At 42.7% G+C, this 21912-nt stretch overlaps 1 protein-coding gene and 2 long non-coding RNA genes across 7 annotated transcripts in view; 1 reads left to right on the forward strand and 2 right to left on the reverse strand.

Moving 5' to 3' along the window:
- Window positions 1-21912, reverse strand: part of LOC127605429 (uncharacterized) — a 249819-nt gene that overhangs the window by 35125 nt on the left and 192782 nt on the right. The gene's annotated exons all lie outside the window — the stretch shown is intronic.
- celf5a (cugbp, Elav-like family member 5a) overlaps window positions 1-21912 on the reverse strand; it is a 235405-nt gene that overhangs the window by 28505 nt on the left and 184988 nt on the right. For all 5 annotated transcript variants that reach the window (XM_052072850.1, XM_052072851.1, XM_052072852.1 and 2 more), the window contains exons 4-6: window positions 17132-17260; window positions 13136-13215; window positions 6073-6219 (exon numbers count right to left, since the gene is read on the reverse strand). In XM_052072850.1, coding sequence (XP_051928810.1) covers window positions 6073-6219; window positions 13136-13215; window positions 17132-17260 — 356 coding nt within the window. The remainder of the gene's footprint in view (window positions 1-6072; window positions 6220-13135; window positions 13216-17131; window positions 17261-21912) is intronic.
- LOC127605433 (uncharacterized) lies at window positions 13235-15789 on the forward strand. Its single transcript, XR_007963590.1, has 2 exons — window positions 13235-13583; window positions 14556-15789. It is a non-coding gene; the product is annotated as an uncharacterized LOC127605433 (long non-coding RNA).

Below are 21912 nucleotides of genomic sequence, written 5' to 3' on the forward strand. Positions count from 1 at the left end.
GACGACAAAGAGTGAACTAGTTTATGGACTTTACAATGGTACTTTCTATGTCCTCCAGAGTGGCGCAACTTTGGCAGACTAAGAGGACAACTACAGTACACGTTGCGTCATGGTACTAGCAGTGTCCGGATGTTGACTAATGCACAGTTTTTAACTAACATGTAGTTGTCGTAATTCTAGTGCCGTTTTGTCCTACTAGTGAGCAGAAGTATCAGAGTAGCGACAGTCATTCTACTAGTGCACCTTAATCATTCAACAAGTCCACTGAATTGTTTTACTAGCGATGATAAGTAATGTAGCTGCTAATACATGGACCTTAATATACTCTTTATCCTCGCTAGTAGCACAATTTTGCCACAACGGTAAGAAAACGATACGCTACTGCTAAGGCAAGAGACATACTGTACAATTGTACAGCACTTTTCAAAATTCTAACAGTGGTAGTAATGGTAGCATGCAGATGTCAACTAAAGGTTTGCCTCAAGGGTAGCATGTACTTGTCGCATTAGTGTGCGGAAATGTCACACAAAAGTGAAATGCGGGAGTGGAATAGTAAGACACATTTGTTCTACTAGCGCACTGAATTGTCCTACCAGTGAGGACAAAGAGTGTACTAGTAAACCGACCTACAGCTGGATAGCAATATAATATATAAGCTAAATGTTAGGTGTGGTTGGAGACAGCTAAACCGGGTCATACACAAATACACTCTCGTGTGTGTGCGTCTGAGTGTAGCTGCATCGTCATTATTCGAGCTTGCCTCCAACAGGGGGAGATGTTTCCTAATGCCAATTTACAGTCGCCGCCCTCCCCCACCGTCCGCCCACACGCTGTCACGATTAGCAGCCGGTGAAAGCGTCTCCTCTCCTCTCATTTATCTCGCTCAGGCTGAAACGGGCTTGCCTTTGAATCGCAACATACACACACACTGTTCGAAAAAAAGGCGAGTCATGCCGCAACATAAACCTTGCGAATCTGCTGTGCAGAAAATGCAAAAGTCTGATGATGGCTAATCATGCTGGACATACAATAGAAAAATCTAACCGCTTGTGTCACATGGCCGAAACCCGGAAAACAGATGAGCTGTGAATTTATATTCTCCAAACGCAATATTAATCAGAATAATCAATTTAGACTCGAACAGAACATATGATTGACTTCCCCTAAGTGTTTTCTTAAGCACCCTACAACTGGAAAAACAAACACCATCTATTTATTTACAGGTATGTATTTTTCTGGTGCTTGACTTTAAAATACAGGTGTCAAACTCAAGGCCCGGGGGCCAAATCTGGCCCGCCACGTCATTTTATCTGGCCCGCGAAAGAAGATCATGCGTGTCAACTTTGATGATCCTTTCTAAAATCTATACCGAAATGTCAAATTGTCATGCGGAATAAATAACATTGAGATTTCGCAATAATTGTTTGACCCTGGTTACACCCACTTGAACAATAAGTGAAGAAACAAGTTGACTGATTTCAAAACTAGTAATCCACCAATTTGTTGTGTACAATTCATAATACTATCTGATGATTAAACATTAATTCGGCACTCTGAGGGAAGACGGAACTCCAAAGTGGCCCTCAACAAAAATGTTTGACACCCCTGCCTTAAAAGGTCATGGGTGAGCTGGCTTAAGCCTATGCCAGCTGACCCTAGGCGGGTCGCCAATCAATTATAAAACACAGACGAAAGAAAGATGACTTTACAGTGAATCTCCACTTCACACAAGCCATCATGAAATAGGTGACAATCCGCAATATAGAGAGCCCATATTAATTAAAGCAAAATCGTTTTACACTTCAGCACACTTAACTTTTTGAAACACACTTCAGAAGCACTCTTGAGGTTCTCCACGTTCATTTGCTGAATATCTCACATTTGCAATTTAATGAGCTTCATATCTTGTTCAAGTCATTCCTTCAGCCCGTATCTCACTGAATGGCTAAATGTTTACGCACGTAGCGAATGTTGGTTTTTCCGCAGGGTTCCTTCAAGCTTGCAAGAATGTTGGCAAACAGTTTTGACGGAATTTTGGCCAACCCGAGCAACTGGTGGCTATTTTTAACTGAAAGTCGAGAGCCAATCGGAGGAGGGGCTTCCCCGAGTTGACGGCCATACAAAAGGGTGGAGAACGTTGAAAAATAATGAAGTTGGACAATTGTACACTAATTTGAAAGTGTTTTTTTTTAAACCAAATTTTCTCATTAAAAAAAATCTCAAATGTCAATTTTTTTTCCAAGACAATTTGATTTCTCTGGACCTCATTATCCAATTTTCAAACATTTTCTTGGTGGCTTGTAGTCAGGATGAAGTGTCCATTCCAACTTGACTCAGCATTGTGACAAGAGTGGCATTTTTTGGAAATCTTTTCACTCTGCTAGTAAATCTATGAGATGAGATGAATTAAAACTTATAAGTCTTGGTCGAGCTGTAATTGTTCTATTGTAGTACAAGTGCGACTGCAGCTGTTGTGTTACTCAGTCAGTCACCTTGTCTACCGCATTTTCTTCATTTCTTCCTACATCCTCTTCTCTTTGTTGCAAGGAACAAACAAAAGAGACAACTCTTGGGATTTCTTCTTGTTTATTTCAGCAATCGAGAAAAAACATTGCCACAAGGTGTCCTAACTATTCAACACAAACGCCACATGGTAAACACCACCTTTCCCTGCTGGCCTGTTATGAAATCACCTTTTCGCAAATGGAATGTCTCCTGTCATAGCTTGCCAGCGTCCGCGTCCATCACACCATTTCTCATTTTGGTCAGCGTTGCACAGCCCTCGTTTCTCCTCGCCACCACACGCGCACAACATCCCCTTCCCATCCCGCGCCGCCTCCTCCTGGTTTGACTAAAATCCAATTTACTGGCTGTCAACTCAACTCTATAATCCTATCCACAGCTGTAGTGGAGAGGTAGCGCTTTACTGTATTCTCTGGTTACAGCTATATACACCAGCTCTCCCCACCGCCGGGCTCCATACACGGCCACCGCCGCCGCCTCTTTTTGGCCAAAATGTATGGAGAGCTGGATGAACACATAGTGTGTCTTTGGAGATAAAAAAAAAGCCTTTCACTGTCAGAGAGTTCTCGTCTACAGGGAGTAAGTATGCTTTATCGCGCCCGTAAAGACACATCCAACACTTTTGCCCGGTAGCGACGCAGTGGGGGGGCGGGGGGTATCGGCATGTACGGATGCAGCCGCGGCCGAAGGCTAAATCATCGCTCCATACTGGAAGCTGGACTCTTATGCTATCTGTAGCGAGCACTTTCTTTGCTGGTTCCGACATTAAGGAGTGTGGTCGCAGCCTGAGTGGCTGTTTGCAGAAAGAGCCTTTAAGGGGACATTAAAGCAAAATTGATGTCTTCAGGGCTTGTATCAAATAGGGGGATGAGGCCCTGCTGGAAATAGTCATCAATACTTAGCCAAAATGTTTATAGCTGCCGATATCAGTTCTTCTCAAAATGCAGTACTCACCAAGTGAGGGCTCCCTCTAGTGGTATAACAAAGAAAAGTACAGTTCCGGTGTATTTATCAACTCACTTGGCCCTAATATTGAAGAACAGCATATTTGTAGAAACTTATTCTTTGTGGTGGTGTAAGAAATGGGCCCAAAAATGCATTACAAGTTTATGCAGATCTGGATGAATGTGTCGATTCGTTTTCTTCAAATTCTTAATGAATAATTCATGCATCTTCAGGACCCGAATTTTGACCCATGTAAGAGTGGGTTTTACAAATTGGTACTGATCCAAATTAGGATTGCTCGCCTATTTTGTACAGATCAAATGAATCAAACCAGCAAGCACCAACTTTATAGCATCATGCCGCTTCCCTGCCACAGTGAATAAAGGTCACAGCCCAAACAGAGCATCTCCCTTCAACCTTTTGCATGTTGTCACATTCCTTAGGCCAAAAAAACAAAACAAAACAGGAGTGCATTTCATGAATGGCAATGAAGGTGAAAGTTTTACCGGGGAGAAGACATGGCCTCGCAATTATTCCGAGATGGTCCATTTGCACTTTTGCGCCATGCCCCCACGGTGCTGGTATGAAATGAAACGAGAGCAATGGATAGCCCTCTTAAGACCTCATATATCGTTTACATTTCCTTTATAGCCAAACAAGTTGTGTGCTCGCTTCTCTATAAATAAAACCGCATACGTTGATGGCCTTTTTATAAAGTGTGGCACAGATGAAGCCAGGCCGGGATTGTTTGTTGCGACATTAGATGGAGAGTGGCAATTACAGTAAGTGACGCAGTAATGAAAGGCACTACTCATATGGAAATGGTAATATTATACCCATTACAATGTCACCAAAACTCATTTTAATGCATTTTAACCTTGCTGAGTCATGTACGTCATTTGTATCTATAAAAGGCGTCAGAGTAAATTCTTTTGCAGCACTGGGTCTGACACCGCTGAGTGATTTGGCGAAAGGAGATGATTAAAAGAAATGGAAAAAAAAATCTAATGAACCGATTATTAGGATTAAAATGTATAAATTGTGAAAAAATGTATCTACAGTATACACACACACGCCCACACACACAGCTAGCTAGTTAGATAGATGCATAGCTAGCTAGCTTGCTAGCTTGCTAGATAGATAGATAGATAGATAGATAGATAGATAGATAGATAGATAGATAGATAGATAGATAGATAGATAGATAGATAGATAGATAGATAGATAGATAGATAGATAGATAGATAGATAGATAGATAGATAGATAGATAGATAGATAGATAGATAGATAGATAGATAGATAGATAGATAGATAGATATTTTTGTTTTGTTACAAAAGTATGAAAGTTCAATATGGTATCTAGGCCAAAGTGGATTTTTTATCATTGGATTGTGTATTCAGTGTCATAATAAAACAGGCAGTATGATACGGTCATGCAGACACAAACGAAGAAGAGTTTTCACAACAATTGAAAATGACTGCATGCAATAATCCTGCTGGTATAAAGAACAATCATTGAAAACATAACCTCATTGTCGAAGTAATTGTCGTCCAGAGTTTGCTTAAAAACGTTTGTTGAAAAATGCCAAACAGTGGCTCATTAAGAGAAAATAATGCATTTCACCCGCACCTTTTCACTCAAACAAGTCTAATCCGCTTCATTATATCATCATTCCAAAAAACAGCCAATTTTTTAAGCTGCGCAGCAAACATGGAGGGCGGTGACATTAGCATTCCTTACGAGTTATCTTTCCGGCTGCCCTGATAAATGAAGCCAAGTATTCCCTTTTCCTTTTAGTTGGCGTTTGCACTTCAACATTCCCGAGGGAAATGTCAGAGTGTGTAGCTGCTAAACGCTCCGATGTATTCATTCACCAGATCGTCAGCCCGACTGATAAATTGCAGTGGGATTTCAGGGATTTTGAGTGGAAAAACGACTTTTTTCCCCCTCTCCCATGAGGCCCAAGATGGAAATTTGCAAAACAAAACAAAACAAAACAAAATACTGTGAAATTGGACAGCCTCATATTGGAATAAGCCCTGTTCAAATAATGGATACAAATCTGATATGGATCAATTATTTACCAATCTGTAAGGCACCTATGTTATATCCTAAATATGATAAATGTCCTAAAAAGAACACACATGCAGATAAAAAAAAAGAAAATAAAAAAATAAAATCTAAATAATTAACAAGTAGACCATTCAGTATGGTATGACTTATTCTGGTTGACTGCCACCATTTTGGAGTCTTCCATTTTTTTCTCGAAATTTTGCGTTGCCCCTCTCTACTAAATGTGTTCCAATTTTGGGAGCACAAATAAAAACTCTGACTGACAAGGTTGACTCTCAAAGATGAAGAAAATGGCTGCTTCAAATCAAAATGACACATTTCTCGGGTCTTTGGGGGCATTGGTACTTCTCTTGGGGTCTAAACATGATAGTTTTTCCGTCAACCAAATTTATTTGGTTGCTTTCTTCCAGGGCTGAATTTTAGAAAGACATCTGCGAGGTGCTTCCGGCAGTATTAGAAAACCCTCAACTGTAATTTATTTTGGCTTCAAAATAATAACACCAGAGAGGTAATTTTTTTTCAGACTCACCGCATGTGCGTAAGAGCTGTAGGTGCTGAAGGGGAGGGCAATGGCGGGGTTGAAGATGCCAAACTGGCCGACCATCTGCTGCATGCGTCTGATGGTGCGCTCCTTGTCTGTGTCGGCGAACTTGACCACCAGGCTGGAGGACGCACCCTGGACGGAGGGCGGGGGCAAGAGAGGGTTGAGGTTAAAGGTCCGTTTGGTACATGGTCTTTGTCTGTGTCCTTTTACACCCATTCAAGTTGACTTTTGAAGAAAAAAAATGACAAAATATTTTATAAGTGATATATGGATATACCATTATCATGACCATTGTCCTTGTAATTATAAAAACAACAAATCTTTAGAACATGTACTGTATGTACCGTATTTATTGGACTAAAAGTCACACTTTGTTTTGGCATATTTTTTGTTGGTCTCGCGACTTTTACTCAGGTGTGAGACTTATGTATACTGTGTTAAAACTAAAGCTCATAATAATCATGTTGATTGATTCGATTTGAAACTTTCGTGTCTAACAACAGATTTTTTTTCTTTTTTAGTTGAAAATGGCTTACTTCAACTACAATCCCGCATTGCATTGCCAAATGTAGAATCCCGGTCGGTTATTGCATCTTTTGATTGTGTAAATATTAAATCCTTGTTGTGGCAGATGCCGCATGCTAAATTAGCTAGCCGGGGAGACAGTCCCTTCCTTTGCTGCCCTGAAAGCGACAGCAAACTAACGAAATATGTCACCCATTAATTGTTATGACTGGTTGTTTCTTCTTCTACTTTCTTTTGGCAGCTAGAAAACACTTTTGATGCACTACCGTCACCTTCTGAAATGGAGTGCGTGCAACAATATGCAATGATTTATGAGGATTTGCAAGTTTTGATTGGTGCAACTTAAACATTGGAGCGGCTCAGTCCGAAAAATCCAGTAACTTGGATTCTGAAGAGAAGGCAAAAAAAAAAAAAACGCACAAATTTTAAAACGATCAACAGAAGCGCTATCAGCAACCAGCCATTGACCCTCGCTTAAAAGAAAATTGGTGGAAGTTCTTTCATTTTGTCCATTTTAATCTTCTCCCTGGGCCTGTATTATCCACACTTTGTTGTCGCCATTCGTCAGCGGGAAAACCGGATCCAGCGGATGTGCTGGCCACACACCCTTCATTAAGAATCTTCAAATGATTTAACGCTACAGTTGACCTTTTGTGCGCTCCGCCTCTCCGGTGCACCTCGCCCCCTATTGTGGCCAATCGATGCACATAAAAGGCCGAAATATTACTCTGATCTGACGGTGCGCAAAGGTTGTATGTCACTCACAATAAGAGGTCTCTCCCCTCTCTGAAATTGGTGCAAAGTTGTCAATAGCGTCAATCATAATGCTGAATGGTGGCGATGCTCAGCGGGTGCACCACTTATGTATTTTTTTTCCCCCAAAGGATGAAGCAGCGGTCCTCATTTTACAACACAGCTCATTCCTACGGCATCAGTGAAAGCTGAATTTGCCATGTGTTTTCATTTAACTAGCGTGCTCGGCTTGGCATACCTGTTTGTAACGTTTAGTGTTGAATGTTTATGAGAGAGTGCGTATGTGTGAGCACAGGGCATTTTTAATGTTTTTGAACCTGAAAAGTACCGGTAAACTACGGACCAGAGCCAGTCAATAAATGAAAGTGAAACAATAAATAAGTGATGCCGTTTGTGCTACATACAGAGGAGAGCAGTTGAGTCGACCTGTTTAACAGAAGGTTGACTAAACCAATATATGAGATGGACATGGTTGTGGCAACCAGATCTCGGATCTCAAGCAAATCTGCAGCTACTACTGAATGCGTTACAAACCGTTAGGCTAAGCTAACTGACGCTGACTTGTCCTTTATCTTTTCTGGCATTTTACAATGACTTCATTTTCACTCAAAACCAACTCTCTGGTTTTCACACCGGTTGCACCTCTAACTTCTGTAGCTTGTGTAGTGTAGTCTTCCCTTCACGGGTCAAAACTGAAATGAATCACAACATCAGAATATATATACACACACAGAATTGTAATTGTAGAGCACTATTTTAATTTTCTAACACACAAGTATGCTGATGACAACATAACCTCCCTGGAGTAGATCATAAACTGGCGACGACCATTTCAGTCCGTAACACTGACACATTATGACCACTCTCAGCCAAGACCAAGGTTAATTTTGACACCCTTGTACATTGGCACGCTTCATCTGTTGTGTCTGTCCAGCTCTTTAGTGTCTGTGTCATTAAGTTTATTGTGAGGTTTAACAGTGGCAGCATTAGACAAAGGGCAGTGTTGCACAGGAATACAGAGAAGTCAGTAATTGGAGTTCCTTCTCAATGGGGGGAGGGGGAGGAGGGGGAGGTAAAGCAAATGCTTTATAGTTTGCTGGTTTTCAGGATGGGATTTTTGTGGCAGTATAATACGGCTTCTACACTGCAGTGGATCCAGGTGATCTATGTCAGTCTCTCTTGCTCTTTGAAATCCATGCACTCCCTCTTACATTCCACCAGAGATGTTACACTTCATATCTCCTGCACACACTCAAAAAAGTAAAAACAGGGAAACACCAAGCGTTCTATTTTCGTAAACAGCGCAGCTGCGGAGTTGTGTAAATGCCGGCGGATTCTGATTTTCATATCAGGGTAAGGCCCACTGTGCCGGTTTGGCAGACAGGTCTCGACCAGAGACACAGCAGGAGTACTGTCATGCAGAAACGCCTGAGGGAGTGACAGTTTGGTGGCAGGGAGTCCATCGAAACCTTTGGCCTGTTCAGATCACGTCCAAGTGGCCGACGCGAGGTAGACAGCCGGCGTAATGTGATTTCCAGGGAATGAAGTCAGCTGTGACCACTCCCACAGTGGCCCAGCCCTCCTTATTGCTCATCCATCGGCCTATGCTCAGAACGATCATGCAACCAATAGGAGAGCTGTTGGCGGAGTGATTTTTAGAGGGACGGTACCAAGCGATTGTATGACTTGGAGTGTACGGAGGAAATATTTAAATTTCACAGAGGAAATGTGTATATGTAAGCCTTCACACCCACTAAATAATCAAATACAATGCTCAGGCTACGAGTTAATATATAATATTCAATTTCATTTGTCTGAGGTTTTGCTTAAGGCACGTGAACTTTAAGCAAAAATCTCATTCCATTTATAACCTGCCTTGTGTGAACTGGTAGGTAAACAATGTACTATCCGTCTATGTTCATCAATGAAAAGAAAACCTGCCCCTCTTGCTCCATCCGAGCAATTTAATAGGCAATCAAACAACATTTTCAATCTATACTACAAGGCACCAGTATCTGTGCACAGATGTGCTTTACTATTCATCGGGGGTCACGGACTGTTGCAGAACTTGCTCTTTTTTTTTTTTTAAACACAAAACAGGACTATCGCAATCCACTTGAACTTGCATTTGGATATGAAGACATGACTAAATACTCTGCCCAAAACCACCTGAGATTGCTCATCATGATTTGTGAAGCCATCTAATGTATTGTTGTGGCAATATTTCTCATACCACTATTTATATATATATATATATATATATATATATATATATATATATATATATATATATATATATATGTGTGTGTGTGTGTGTGTGTGTGTGTGAACGTGCGTGCGCCGCGCAAGTGACGCTAATTCACAATTCCCATGTCCTGTCCGTCACGCAAATACTCTTCGTCCTACCTGGACTCACACATGTTATCCATACAAAATGCCAAATGTCCCCCCACCACACACACACACACACACACACGCACACACACACACGCACTCACACACACCCCTGAATGGCAGCAATGTATTCATCGCAACTTCTGCGAGCTGGAAAATGAAATCAAGTCAGGAAGCCTTTGACCCTTCCTCATGGCTGCCTGCAAGAGTGAAACACAGGCTGCGTAATATAGAAAGGGTGAGCACTCATGCATATGTTGTCGCCTTCAGCCTGATTTGGATAATTTCAAAGCAGGAGAGATTGCATCGAACAATCACACAGAATGCCCGAAGTAAACAAGCTCGTCTAACCGCTTTCCTACCTCGTATCACATTTCCTAAAAAGACCTTTCAAAACAACATCCAATTTATATGAAGGACCCCCCCCCCCCTCCATTTGACGCTCACAGTACAGTGGTACCTCTGCTTACAAATGTCTCTCGATCCGAAATTTTCAAGTTAGGAAACGCCTCAACAGGAAAATATCGCCTCTTGTTCCGAAAGAAATTTCAAGATCCGAAAGATAAAAATACGGTCTGGCTGGTCTGCTACTCGCAGCTCCGAGTTTCCTGAACGCAACATACTTCGAGCTGCTCTGCCACTGACTATTACCGAGCATCATCCTGACATCCCATTGGCTCCGAGGGACCTCTACCTTATGTGTCCATGCGTGGAGATAGATAAATAGATAGATATGTGTTGATGCAGCATCCTCGTCATTCGGCCCTCGGGTCATGAGCCGTTCCGATAGTTTGAGGTAAATGGCGGCGCGAGAGTGGCTGCTTTTACAGCAGCTCCGATACATTTTGTTTTTCTACTTTCTTCCTCTCCTAAATTTGCTTCTCTAAATTGTGAATGTCTCCATTGTGAGACGAATAAAGGTTTTCTTCTTCTTCTTATTGTTAAATGTGAATCGCCCAGAAAAAGTGTTTGCTCACCTTGCTGATGTTTGCCTGGGACATTTTCAAAGAAATGTTAAAAGCCGACAAATGCAAACGTCCTTGGATTTGTTCTTTACAACACGCCAGGCAAAAACAACTTCTGAGAGAAGATGAAGAAGGCAAAAAACAATGAGGACGCAGTTAAAAGTTAAATGACCATCATTTTTATTCTTGACTCTATTCTTTGTTTTTTTTTTACATTGTGCACAACTCTCATTTATTTTGCAATAATCTAAATGTAACACGTATTTGTTACATATTTTGATATGCTTTAGAAAACATTTATTTCTGAGTTTTGGAAGACTTGGAACAGATTAGGGCATTTACATGGAAAACGCGTCTCTATATCCAAAATGTTCTCGTTCAGAAATTTCTTCCAGACCCAATTAATTTCGTATGGAGAGGTACAACTGTATTATGCCCAGGTTTGTCCGTCAGCTCCTTTTTGCAACTAACGCCAACGTGACCCGTTCAGGGGCACATGTGGCTAGTTCGGTACGGCCTGCGCATCGAAATGGACGGTCACAGCCCGCTGACGGTGAGCTCCGTCCGCCGGCTGCCTCAGGATATGAGATGCTGATCATATTTCTATAATCAATTTAGCAGAGCAGGAGGTATAAATCCTGTCCATTCAATTTTCTCCCCCCCCTCCTCTCTCTGTCTCTCGCTACAATACCGCCTCCCCTCCCTTTCGGCCCCCCTTGCTTATAGTCAGATGAATTATTCAGCAGCCAATGTGGCAAAAGGTGGAGTAAACAAGTCTATTGCCTAATATCCCCAGAGGATGGCAAAAAGAGACGAGGCCGGGCCGAAGAGCCAGCACAGATAGTGGGGCTGGAGTGATGGGGAAGGACAGTATCTTTGGAGAATGGACATCAAGAGTCGTTCCCGGCGACCTGCAGTCATTTGCACTTAGATTGACTCGCAGGGTTTCGCTCAAATGGCACAGCTGGCTTTCGAGTGGCTCTCTCTCCCCGCAACACATTTGGCGACCATTAATAATGGAATCATAAAAGGACAAACATGAGCTCCGTGAAGCGAGCTAGCAAGATAGATAGAGAGAAGGAGAGTTCAGGGTCCAGCTGCTTCCAACAAACAAAAATGCGGACGAAAGCGGCGCACACTTGAGGCCTTTTGTGATAATAAGTGATGCGCCTGCGTCAGCCACACCATTCCGGTCGCCTGTTTTTTTTTTGGGGGGGACGAGTGGGTCTCGAAGGCACGCATAAAATCAGCTTTCCAAGTAGAGAATTCAGAATTCATAGGACATACGAAGCGCTTACATAACGAGCAAATGTAATCTCTTGCCGTGCTTATAGACGGTGATTATGCAAGCAGAACACTGCTGATTGATGACTTGCCCGGAATTCAATTATCACACTTTTATCTTCAAATTAGATTTGAAAGAAATATCATGTTTATTCAACAGACAAACTACGGCACTTTGCTAATTCTTTAAAGCTTGCATGGTCCACTTAACCCTTTCATGCACCCTGTAACCCGCTGAGCCGTCCACTGCAGTAACCGCTGTCCCTGAAAGGGTTAAATTTGCCACAAAACAGGAAAGCAGAAATGCATGCCCATAAATGACCACGATGAATCCCACTTGGCGGACCTTGGACCATTTCTAACGTTGTATATTGTTGCTGTACAATATAAAGCATGTCACTCCAAATTTGGGGAGCTTTTGATTCAAAACAAAAGGGACATTTTTGTGGGGGGATGAAAATAAAACAAATCATGACCTCTACATTGACCATACTTGTTAGGAATTCATTCAACAGCAATATCTATCTATCCATCCATATATCTGAAAGTTGATTCTAATTGTGTTTTATTATTATTTAATTATATTTGCTAGTGTATCTGATCTTCTTTCTAGTCTTGACTTTTGTGATATAATCACTACGTTGTAAATGTTTGAATGTGCAAATCCACCAATTTAAAAAAAAGATAAATGAGAAAAACATTCAAATAATAAAAGAGGAAAAATATAAATGGTCATGTTTTTATTGATTTTTTTATTACTGGAGACTAGATCTACTCACGAGCGCCTCTACTGTTAGCTTTAAATATTACATCGAATTCTAGCTCAAAAGCATCAAGAGACAATAAACCAAAGTTGTCACGTGCGGGCCATGGCGCATTTTTATCAAGGCCTGCTGCATAGTTACACATAGCAAAATTAAACATGGCTCACATGAAAAGGTTACAAAAAACGTGTGTCAAAACGTTGAAAGCACACTCTTTCTTGTCCTTCGTACAAAACTCCATTGGCCGTGACGATTTATAATGTTGGAAGTAGTGATTGATTCCTTGAGTAGGTCGTGTGTGTGTGTGTGTCTGTGTGTGTGTGTGCGTGTGTGTGTGTAATATTGCGAGAAAAGTGTACTTACTGGCATTGTCTGACTTCCGTGTAGGGCACCAATTGCTGACTGAGCCTCGGTATGTGTGGAGAACTTGACAAAGGCGCAACCTGGAGGAGTAGAGAAACACACACACACAACACGGCATGAATGTGCAATCAGTCAAGTGAGGTGAAAACCCGACTGTATGTAAATAAAGGATGTGGAAGTGTATCCGACAGCCCCCCTCCAAAAAAAAAGGGCTGTGTGCCTGCCTGCACAGTGGGCGGGCGTGACAAGCAGGCTGAAGCTGCGGGCAAAAGACTGCACAGATGAAGCAGAAAAGTGTGCTATTTAGCACCGCGCGCCTGTCTGTGCATTTTAAACACGAGCCAGACTCGCAGTCGCTCTGGCACACAACAACACGTGGATCGATATTTGTGTGGATGGCGCACAAACCAACAGCTCTCAGCTCAGCGTGTCCTTCAGGAATATGGCGGTAAAGCACACACGGGGAGCTTTTTGTTGCCTTTCTACACGTTGCTCATCAATTATTCAGTCACGAAAGTGAAGAATAGATGACACAGATATGGAAAATGTATAGTATTTGTTTAGTACAAAGAAAATATTAGATGTGAGCGCTTATAGTTAAAAATACTCCTGGTTGGACACATTTTATTCCAGGAGGGACTGAGGGCAGTTGAAAATGGATTGCTGCAGTGGAGACTGTGGAAGAGCGCATGTTCATTTGGGCCATTTTTTTGTCATCTATCCTGACCAGGTACTAGAAATACACCTCAATGCATAGAGTCCAGACATCAAAGCAAACATGATGCAGTGGCATTTAGTTTTTTGTGCTGCATGCAACCCCCCCCCCCCCAAAAAAAAAAACTGTAAACAGAAGTTTGTAACTACGTTGAAATCCCGATTTAAAAAAGAAAGCTTTTGCAGCTACTGTAAGTGACTCAGTAAACGGCAGTAGTATTAGTCATTCTTTACCGAGGATAAAGAATATCTGCTTCTTAATATTGTTAAATTGTCTGCCTACATGTGTCAATGCACCGTTTGTGTTCAAATAGCCATCGCTTGAAACTCGCCACACCAATTGTAGCCTGTTTGTCGTGTTTACCATGATGTGTTAGCATTAAGCCAGTGGTCTTTAACACAAAGTTTGACAGTAAAGCTCAACTGCGAGAGGCATTGAACAGCTTCTTAAAACTGTTCATATACTGTAGGATCTTGTCGTACCTGCTTTTGCCAGAGGGAAAAGCTTCTTTTGAGAGTTTAGTTAGCTACCATGTGTCAGCGTTAGCATTGTATGATGCCACTTTTGAATTTTTTTTTATTGTACGATGCTGAGTGGGCTAAGCTTGTTGTGGATCGGGGTGGTTCTTTTTGTCCCAAAATCACATTGCATTGAACGCATCAGCGAAGAAGGATAACGAGGGTCTCCATTATTTCCTTCTCCCAGATGCGGAAAGGAGAATGAGGGCAGTTGAAAAACAGATTGCTGCAGCCAAGTGAAGAATGCGGCGCACAGTGGTAAGCTACAGTCAATATAACATAATCATCGATAAATATGACTAAAAAGGGATTGTCTGATGTGATGAAATAAGCGATTTCCCACTGTTTCAATGGAAAATGACGAGTAGTGTCGAGTTCCTGGTTGCAGAGCACACCGCAGAGCAACACAAAGAGAAATAAAGCTTCCCTGGGCTGGCCCTGTGCAGCCTCGCAGCGGGGACATATGAATTGTTTTGACATCCATCTTTCCCTTCCTCCTCCTCCTCCTGCAAACTATTGCAGAGTCACAATGCTCTGGCTTCCAGCTCTTTTAGATATAATTCCACGACAATTTCCATAAGCGCTAGCTGGGGAATAGGCTGCACAGACATGAAAAACAACCGGTCCCCTTGCACTTTGCTATATGTCAGAGGAAATTGATGTCTCCAAAAGTTTGCGGCTACCTCATGCATGCCTAAAGGTAAGAAAAAAAAACAATAAAAAATTCGAGTGGCACGGTGGGAACTGTCTCATAGGTCACTACAATATATGAATTCGCGGACAATGTCGACATACCAAGGCCCTTCTACAGTACGTCGAAAGGTTTATTTACACTTAGTGTCTTATGTTCTCGTTACATTAGGTTTGACATTTGGGGGCTTTTTTGATTTCGGATCAGCAGGGAGCCACTGTTGATCTAATTGTGCACCGAAGTGGACACAACACCGGGGAGGTACAATCAAGCGCAACAAGATAATGAATGTAATAATTAAATCTGCTACGTTTGATCAGGCACGATACAATACATCTTTATTTATATCACGCTTTCACAATAGCTGCAGCAAATCTTTATCCGGCACCTCATACTAGAGACCCCAAAATGTTTTCTGTCTTTGTCTGCCTCTTCACTCCCGATTCCTCTTCCCAGGAATGGAAATGCGTCACACATAAAATGACGACAGTACGGGATTGAAAATCTCGGTTTTGCAATGCAAAAGTTGTTTTCCTCTTGCTATGAGATACGTCTCTATGCTGAGAGAGATTCTGTGATTGCAAAGTCAGCGTTTTAAAATGATGTGCAACGTTACTGTGTTGTATGTGATTACAATTAATGATAAATGGTTCTCTCCTATGCGGCTATGTAGCAAATGTGCCATCTATGAACTTTTTTTAATCAATAAATGTGTTTCCAGACTTCAAAAGTACAAATCAGATTATATACAGAGGTGCTTGCAAAGAGATGTGAGCATTGTCAGAGTCGGAGTTTCACTCACTGAATTGCCACTTTTCATCCCGGGTGTCAGAAGTGGGGTACAATTAAAGTGATAGAAGCACGGCAGCACTTGAAGAAACATTTCAAAAATTTTGGAATGATCCTAGCCTGTCTCAAAGTCTACAAAAGTATATGCGCACACGTATGTAGCCTGATTACTGCATTGCTGTTTTTTTTTTTTCTCACAAAATAGTTGCATTGCATTTTCATCCACAGCTGGATTCAAACAGTGACATCCTAAAGCGACCGCTGGTGTAAAAAAGTAAAGACTGACTTCAACAAAAAAACTCAGCGATGGCTCAGCCCAGAGCTCAGACCCAAATCCGACCCAAAAGCACGGCTCTCCAGTTAAAAACTGTTAGTTCCTATGGACTTAGCTACTGCTGACTCTGGTGTTGGAAATAGTATTCATCGTAATCCCCAAATTGAATGACCTTGGAACTGGGAAAAAACTTGGGAAAGCTCAGCCAGAACCCGGACCAAAAAATCGAATACAAAACTGTGGGGTTGTGCTGTGAGAAGCTTTTGCAATGTTATTTTTCTTTTCCATTTAAACATGTTTTAATCGGGGCGGCCCGGTAGTTCAGTGGTTAGCACGTCGGCTTCACAGTGCAGAGGTACCGGGTTCGATTCCAGCTCCGGCCTCCCTGTGTGGAGTTTGCATGTTCTCCCCGGGCCTGCGTGGGTTTTCTCCGGGTGCTCCGGTTTCCTCCCACATTCCAAAGACATGCATGGCAGGCTGATTGGACACTCTAAATTGTCCCGAGGTGTGAGTGTGAGCGTGGATGGTTGTTCGTCTCTGTGTGCCCTGCGATTGGCTGGCGACTGATTCAGGGTGTCCCCCGCTTACTGCCCGAAGACGGCTGGGATAGGCTCCAGCACCCCCACGACCCTGGTGAGGACTAAGCGGTTCGGAAAATGAATGGATGGATGGACATGTTTTAATCGTTCCCTCTGAGCATGTGTGCTTATGTTGGAATTGTCTCACACAGCTGAAATTATGATCTGTACATTTGAATATTATTTAACAATGGTTGTGTTGACTTTTATCTTTGTCATACAAAACGACGTGCGACATTTGAATTGTTTTTTTTTCATCAATGCCGCCAGCTGTGCGACACATCAAACAGCCGAGCGTAAATTGAAGTGAAAACACTTTCGACCTACAGTATGCGCGATGCGTAAGTCACTTGCATTTCCCGCACAACCTACGCAGTCACTCTGCCAACAGTGACCTAAATAGTTTTGACAAGTGTGTCCCAGCGCTTTACCTTTGCTGTTGCCATCGGGACCTCTTAGAACCGTGCACTCCTCGATGACTCCGTAGGGTTCGAATAGGCGATAGACGTCCTCCTCGGTCTGTTGTTTGTTCAGCATCCCCACAAACAACTTCCTGTCCTCTGGAAACAAACAAACAGATCAAAAATAAAAATGTTGACCTCACTTATTAAAGATGATGACAGAGGCAAACATGCATGCTGGTGGAATTATTTCAACCGGGTCATAGTGTGACATCTTTTTTTTTTTTTTTTCTGTGACGGATCATTTTAATCTGATAGCATCAGTGATCTTACTCCCTGATGAATGCATCTGCGGAAGCTAGTAGGAGCAAAACGGTGCACAGGAGCAATAATGAGGAAGTTCGACACACATATTGGACATAAAGACCGATCCAAATGTAAGTCAAGCAATTGACTTGCTCATTGAAGATAATTGTTTTCATTTATTTCGGGCAGCCCGGGGGTCCAGTGGTTGCATTCCGGCTCTGGCCTCCCTGTGTGGGTTTTCTCCGGGTATTCCCACATTCCAAAAACATGTATGACAGTGACGAGATCTGCATGTTGTTAAAGCTCAAATTGGGATCGCCGATTGATTTCAAGCTCTAACCGTCAGTGCAGGAAACATAAAGTCTGTGCGACCCCAAGTTTGAAAAGGTATTTCGTTCACGAACGCAGCCGTGTCAATTCCCCCTGACATCCCCCCCTGCCTGGACGTTCCAAACCGATCTGTACCGCTTGGTGGAAACATGGCTCCTTGGAACTTCAGTCTCCCACGCAACACTTCCAGTACGGGCTCCCTCATCCATATCCCTCCACCCACCACTATTCATCTCTTTCTCGTTCCTCCACGCTGATTCCACATTTTCCACAGCCATTCGTTCTTTTTTTTTTTTTTCGCCGACTGCCGTCCACTCTTTATCTTTCTCTTACTCCTCAACTAATTGCTGCTGATCCAGTGCTTTTTTTTTCTTTTTTTTTCGCAAGAGAAATATTTCTGTGCGCCGCTCAGCTGAACAATGTCCTCGTCTCTGCCTGGCAGCCGCGGCTGCCGAGACATGGCGTGAATAACGCTGACTTTTCAATAGGTGACAACTTCTGTTGAACGCGGCGGGGGGGTGGGGGTGGTGGTGTGATCTTTACCTTGACCTGACACATTGTGTTTACTGATGTACTCTAATGCGACAGCGGCGCCGCTCTCTACAGGCTGGCAGAAGAATCACTGAAAACCTGCGCTTCAAGTCTCACTAGGGTGGTGGGGGGTGCTGGAGCCCATCCCAGCTGTCTCCGGGCAGTAGGCGGGGGACACCCTGAACCGGTTGCCAGCCAATCGCAGGGCACACAGAGACGAACAACCATCCACGCTCACGCTCACACCTAGGGACAATTTAGAGTGTTCAATCAGCCTGCCATGCATGTTTTTGGAATGTGGGAGGAAACCGGAGCACCCGGAGAAAACCCATGCAGGCCCGGGGAGAACATGCAAGCTCCACACAGGGAGGCCGGAGCTGGAATCGAACCCGGTACCTCTGCACTGTGAAGCCCACGTGCTAACCACTGGACTACCGGGCCGCCCGCGCTTCAAGTCTTCAAATGCATATACCTACACCGCAACAATCATTTTTTTTCTCTCCATTAAGTCTAGAAAGCAGAAAACACAAAAGAAAGGATGTTTAAGCACACCATTTTCACCCAAAGTAATTCTTCTGAAAACAAAGGAATGAATATGGAATGGAAATCTAGGACAGAGCGACATGGAAGCCCGAGGCTCTGAGCGAATGCATTTCACACAGAAATGCACAGGCTTGACTGTAACCAAATAAAGTGGCTCCAGCTTGCTAAATTTTGCTGCCAAATGAGCATCTCCTCATGTGAAAGCAGCCAAGGGACACTCGGTTAAAAATGTTACTGATGCATGCAGATGTACTCATAGGTCAAATTTCCCAGTCTGGGGAACCTCGCTCCATTCACTTTCTGCCAGCTTTCCTGTAAGTCCTGTACTGTAATTCTGCTCTAATAAATAGCCTCCATGAATTCATCTCCATTCTATTTCCATTGTCCGTGTGAAGAAACAAATGCCAGACCTTGTATACATGCCCTGAGGGGTCGGGGTGGGGGAGGGGGGTACCAACAGGTATTGCGGTCGTCATTTTCATCATTTAAATCCTACTTTCAAAGACTGAACTCGACTTGAAATCATACTTTGAGAATTGAAACATCAACTTGACACCATCAAACAAATTCTTGGAACGCAAATTGAGCTTGAAAGCCTTAACCAGGCCCGAAACCCCAAATCCTGATTTGACACTGTGAACCAAGGTTTGGAATTGTCCTTTATAACCACCTGCCAGACTTGAAGACCTAATTTGAAACCCTCATCACAGGGCCAAAATGTATACTGTAATTTGAAGCAAGACCCTGGCATTGTCTTGAAATCCGAATTCTTGTTTGAAACCATAAACCAGGTTTGAAACTCAAAAGGCTAAATTGAAACCTTGACCCAGGCACACCTTTAAAATTCTAACCCAGATATGAAATAAGATTAAGATATCCTTTATTTGTCCCGCAATGGGGAAATTAGAATTCAGAAAGGAAAATCGCTGGGTAGGAAGAGGGAAAAAAATAAATAAATAACATATTAAAACTAAAATCGTGGTTGGAAATCCTTATTTAAAACACTAATGCAGTCTTGAATTCATAATTTGAAACCTTATCCATGGCTTGAAACTCCATATTGAAAAAAAAAAAACCAAAACAACTAGGATATGAAACCATACTTTGAATCCCTAATCGTCATTTAAAACCCAAATTTGAAATCCCAACACAGACTAATTTGAGCAACTTCAACAACAATTTGAGACAATATTCTGAAACTCAAACTCTGGCTTGAAACCCTCCTCGCAAACCTTACCCCCATTATTTTCCAATTGTCAAGGTTTCTCATTCAACTCACTGCGGTAGATACGAGCCAGGCCTGTATTTCACTGCCCCCCCTGCTGGTTGCGGCTATGTATTGCTCCCATACTTCCCTTTACTGAGCGACAACACAACAAAGTCATCGACAGTCAGAACTTGAAATAAATCCGATTCCATGCGATCAAATTCTCTTTCCTATCTTCCGCTGTGTCTACAACAGCATGTCATGTTATTTTCCTGACCTTAAACAGTGACATTGCGGTAGTGACGACCAGCTATGGTTTCACAGGACCGGGCCGGTCGGCGCAAATGATACACCTTTAAAATAATCAAGCCTGTCAGAGTGTTATCTAGGGAGGGGGCGTCCCTGGTGCTGACTGCTTATTGCAAGTGGCAGGATCAGAGGCTACGTATCACCGCGGACGTGATGCAACGTGACATCTGTCAGGGTAGATAGGAGAGCATTTATCTGCAAATAAAAAAAAAAAGGAGGGGTGGGGAAGGAAAGCCTTGAACTGGAAAATGAAAGGCTGAGATGGTCCTTCTTTCTTGCTGGAGGGGGAAATATAAATTCTGAGGTTAGATGATGTAGAAGGAGGGCCACACACACGCGGTAAAGTTGCTCCTTCAACAAGATGATGGCGGTCGGATAGATTTTTAGACTAATGCAAAGCCTCACAGGCCTTGATGAACACATGAGAACCTGCGACTAAAATGGACAAAAATGTGCTGCTTATGTTGGAAAGCAAGCACATGCAAGTACCCTGCCCTTGACCATCTTACCAACTGTGGAATCAATTTTAAAATTCTGCTACCGTCTGTAAATCAGGGGAGAAATGAAAATTGAATATAAACCCAGCCGAGCCCCAAGGTCGGTGACCTCGGGTCTGTTAGGTTACAAAGTAAACATGGTGAAACAGCATGCAGCTGTTATGCTGCAAACGATGTTTGAGTTTTTTTTCTTTTCCCCTATATGCTGTATTTAATTCCGATATTTTAAGCATTAAAACCAAATTCACTGTCAGTAATTTTGGAAAGATACCTTCTATTTCTTTACTTAGCTTTGAATTGTCTTTAAATGTTGTCAAAGTACATTATTTGAACGTTCTCTCTGCATTACCTTTGAGTGTCTTTAGCTTTTTGTAAAAGTGCTTTTAGCTGTTTTGATTGATACAAACAAAACTGCCACGCTTGCCTTGATAGCTATACTCTGCATGTAAAAACATTAACAATTAATAATATGTTTGGTATCACGATGTGTGCAAGTCCTCTAAAGATAGGAGTTAGCGTTATCGAGAATATCGCCATAACAGTGTTGCGATGGAAATCTTTTGTTTTTCCTTTCTCGGACGTCACAACGCTGCGATTTCACGGCTCTTAGGTGCGAACCGTCCTACTGTTTTCTCTGAGAAGTTGTGAGGAGAAACGGCACTAATAAGCCATCTCATTAAGGCTACGGAGCGCGGCGGCCGCCTTACAGTCGGCAATGTCATCTCAGTGGGTTAGCGCGCCGGCTTCAAAAGCTACAATGCTAATTTATTTTCGAAATCGGTCAACAAAGCATTCTTCATTTCTCTCTCTCCCTCTATAGAGGAAGAAGAAGAAATGGGGCGTGATGACAAAAAATAATGTCTGCTTCTCATTGACGGGCTAAAAGGCTCTTTGCTCAAGCGCTAATTTGGCACGGGTGCTGGTACCCCGAGGCACCGCCAAACTTCAGACGTCTTCCCTCATTGGCTGCTCCCGCTGGTGATCCTTAACATGCTTAGCATCCATTGTCGCTGTCACCTCACATGCACACACGCAAACGCGCACACAGACACACACACACACACTTTGTCCCCCCTACTCTCATTAAT

This window comes from Hippocampus zosterae, chromosome 8 (assembly GCF_025434085.1).
Source record: "Hippocampus zosterae strain Florida chromosome 8, ASM2543408v3, whole genome shotgun sequence".
Classification (NCBI taxonomy): Eukaryota; Metazoa; Chordata; class Actinopteri; order Syngnathiformes; family Syngnathidae; genus Hippocampus; species Hippocampus zosterae.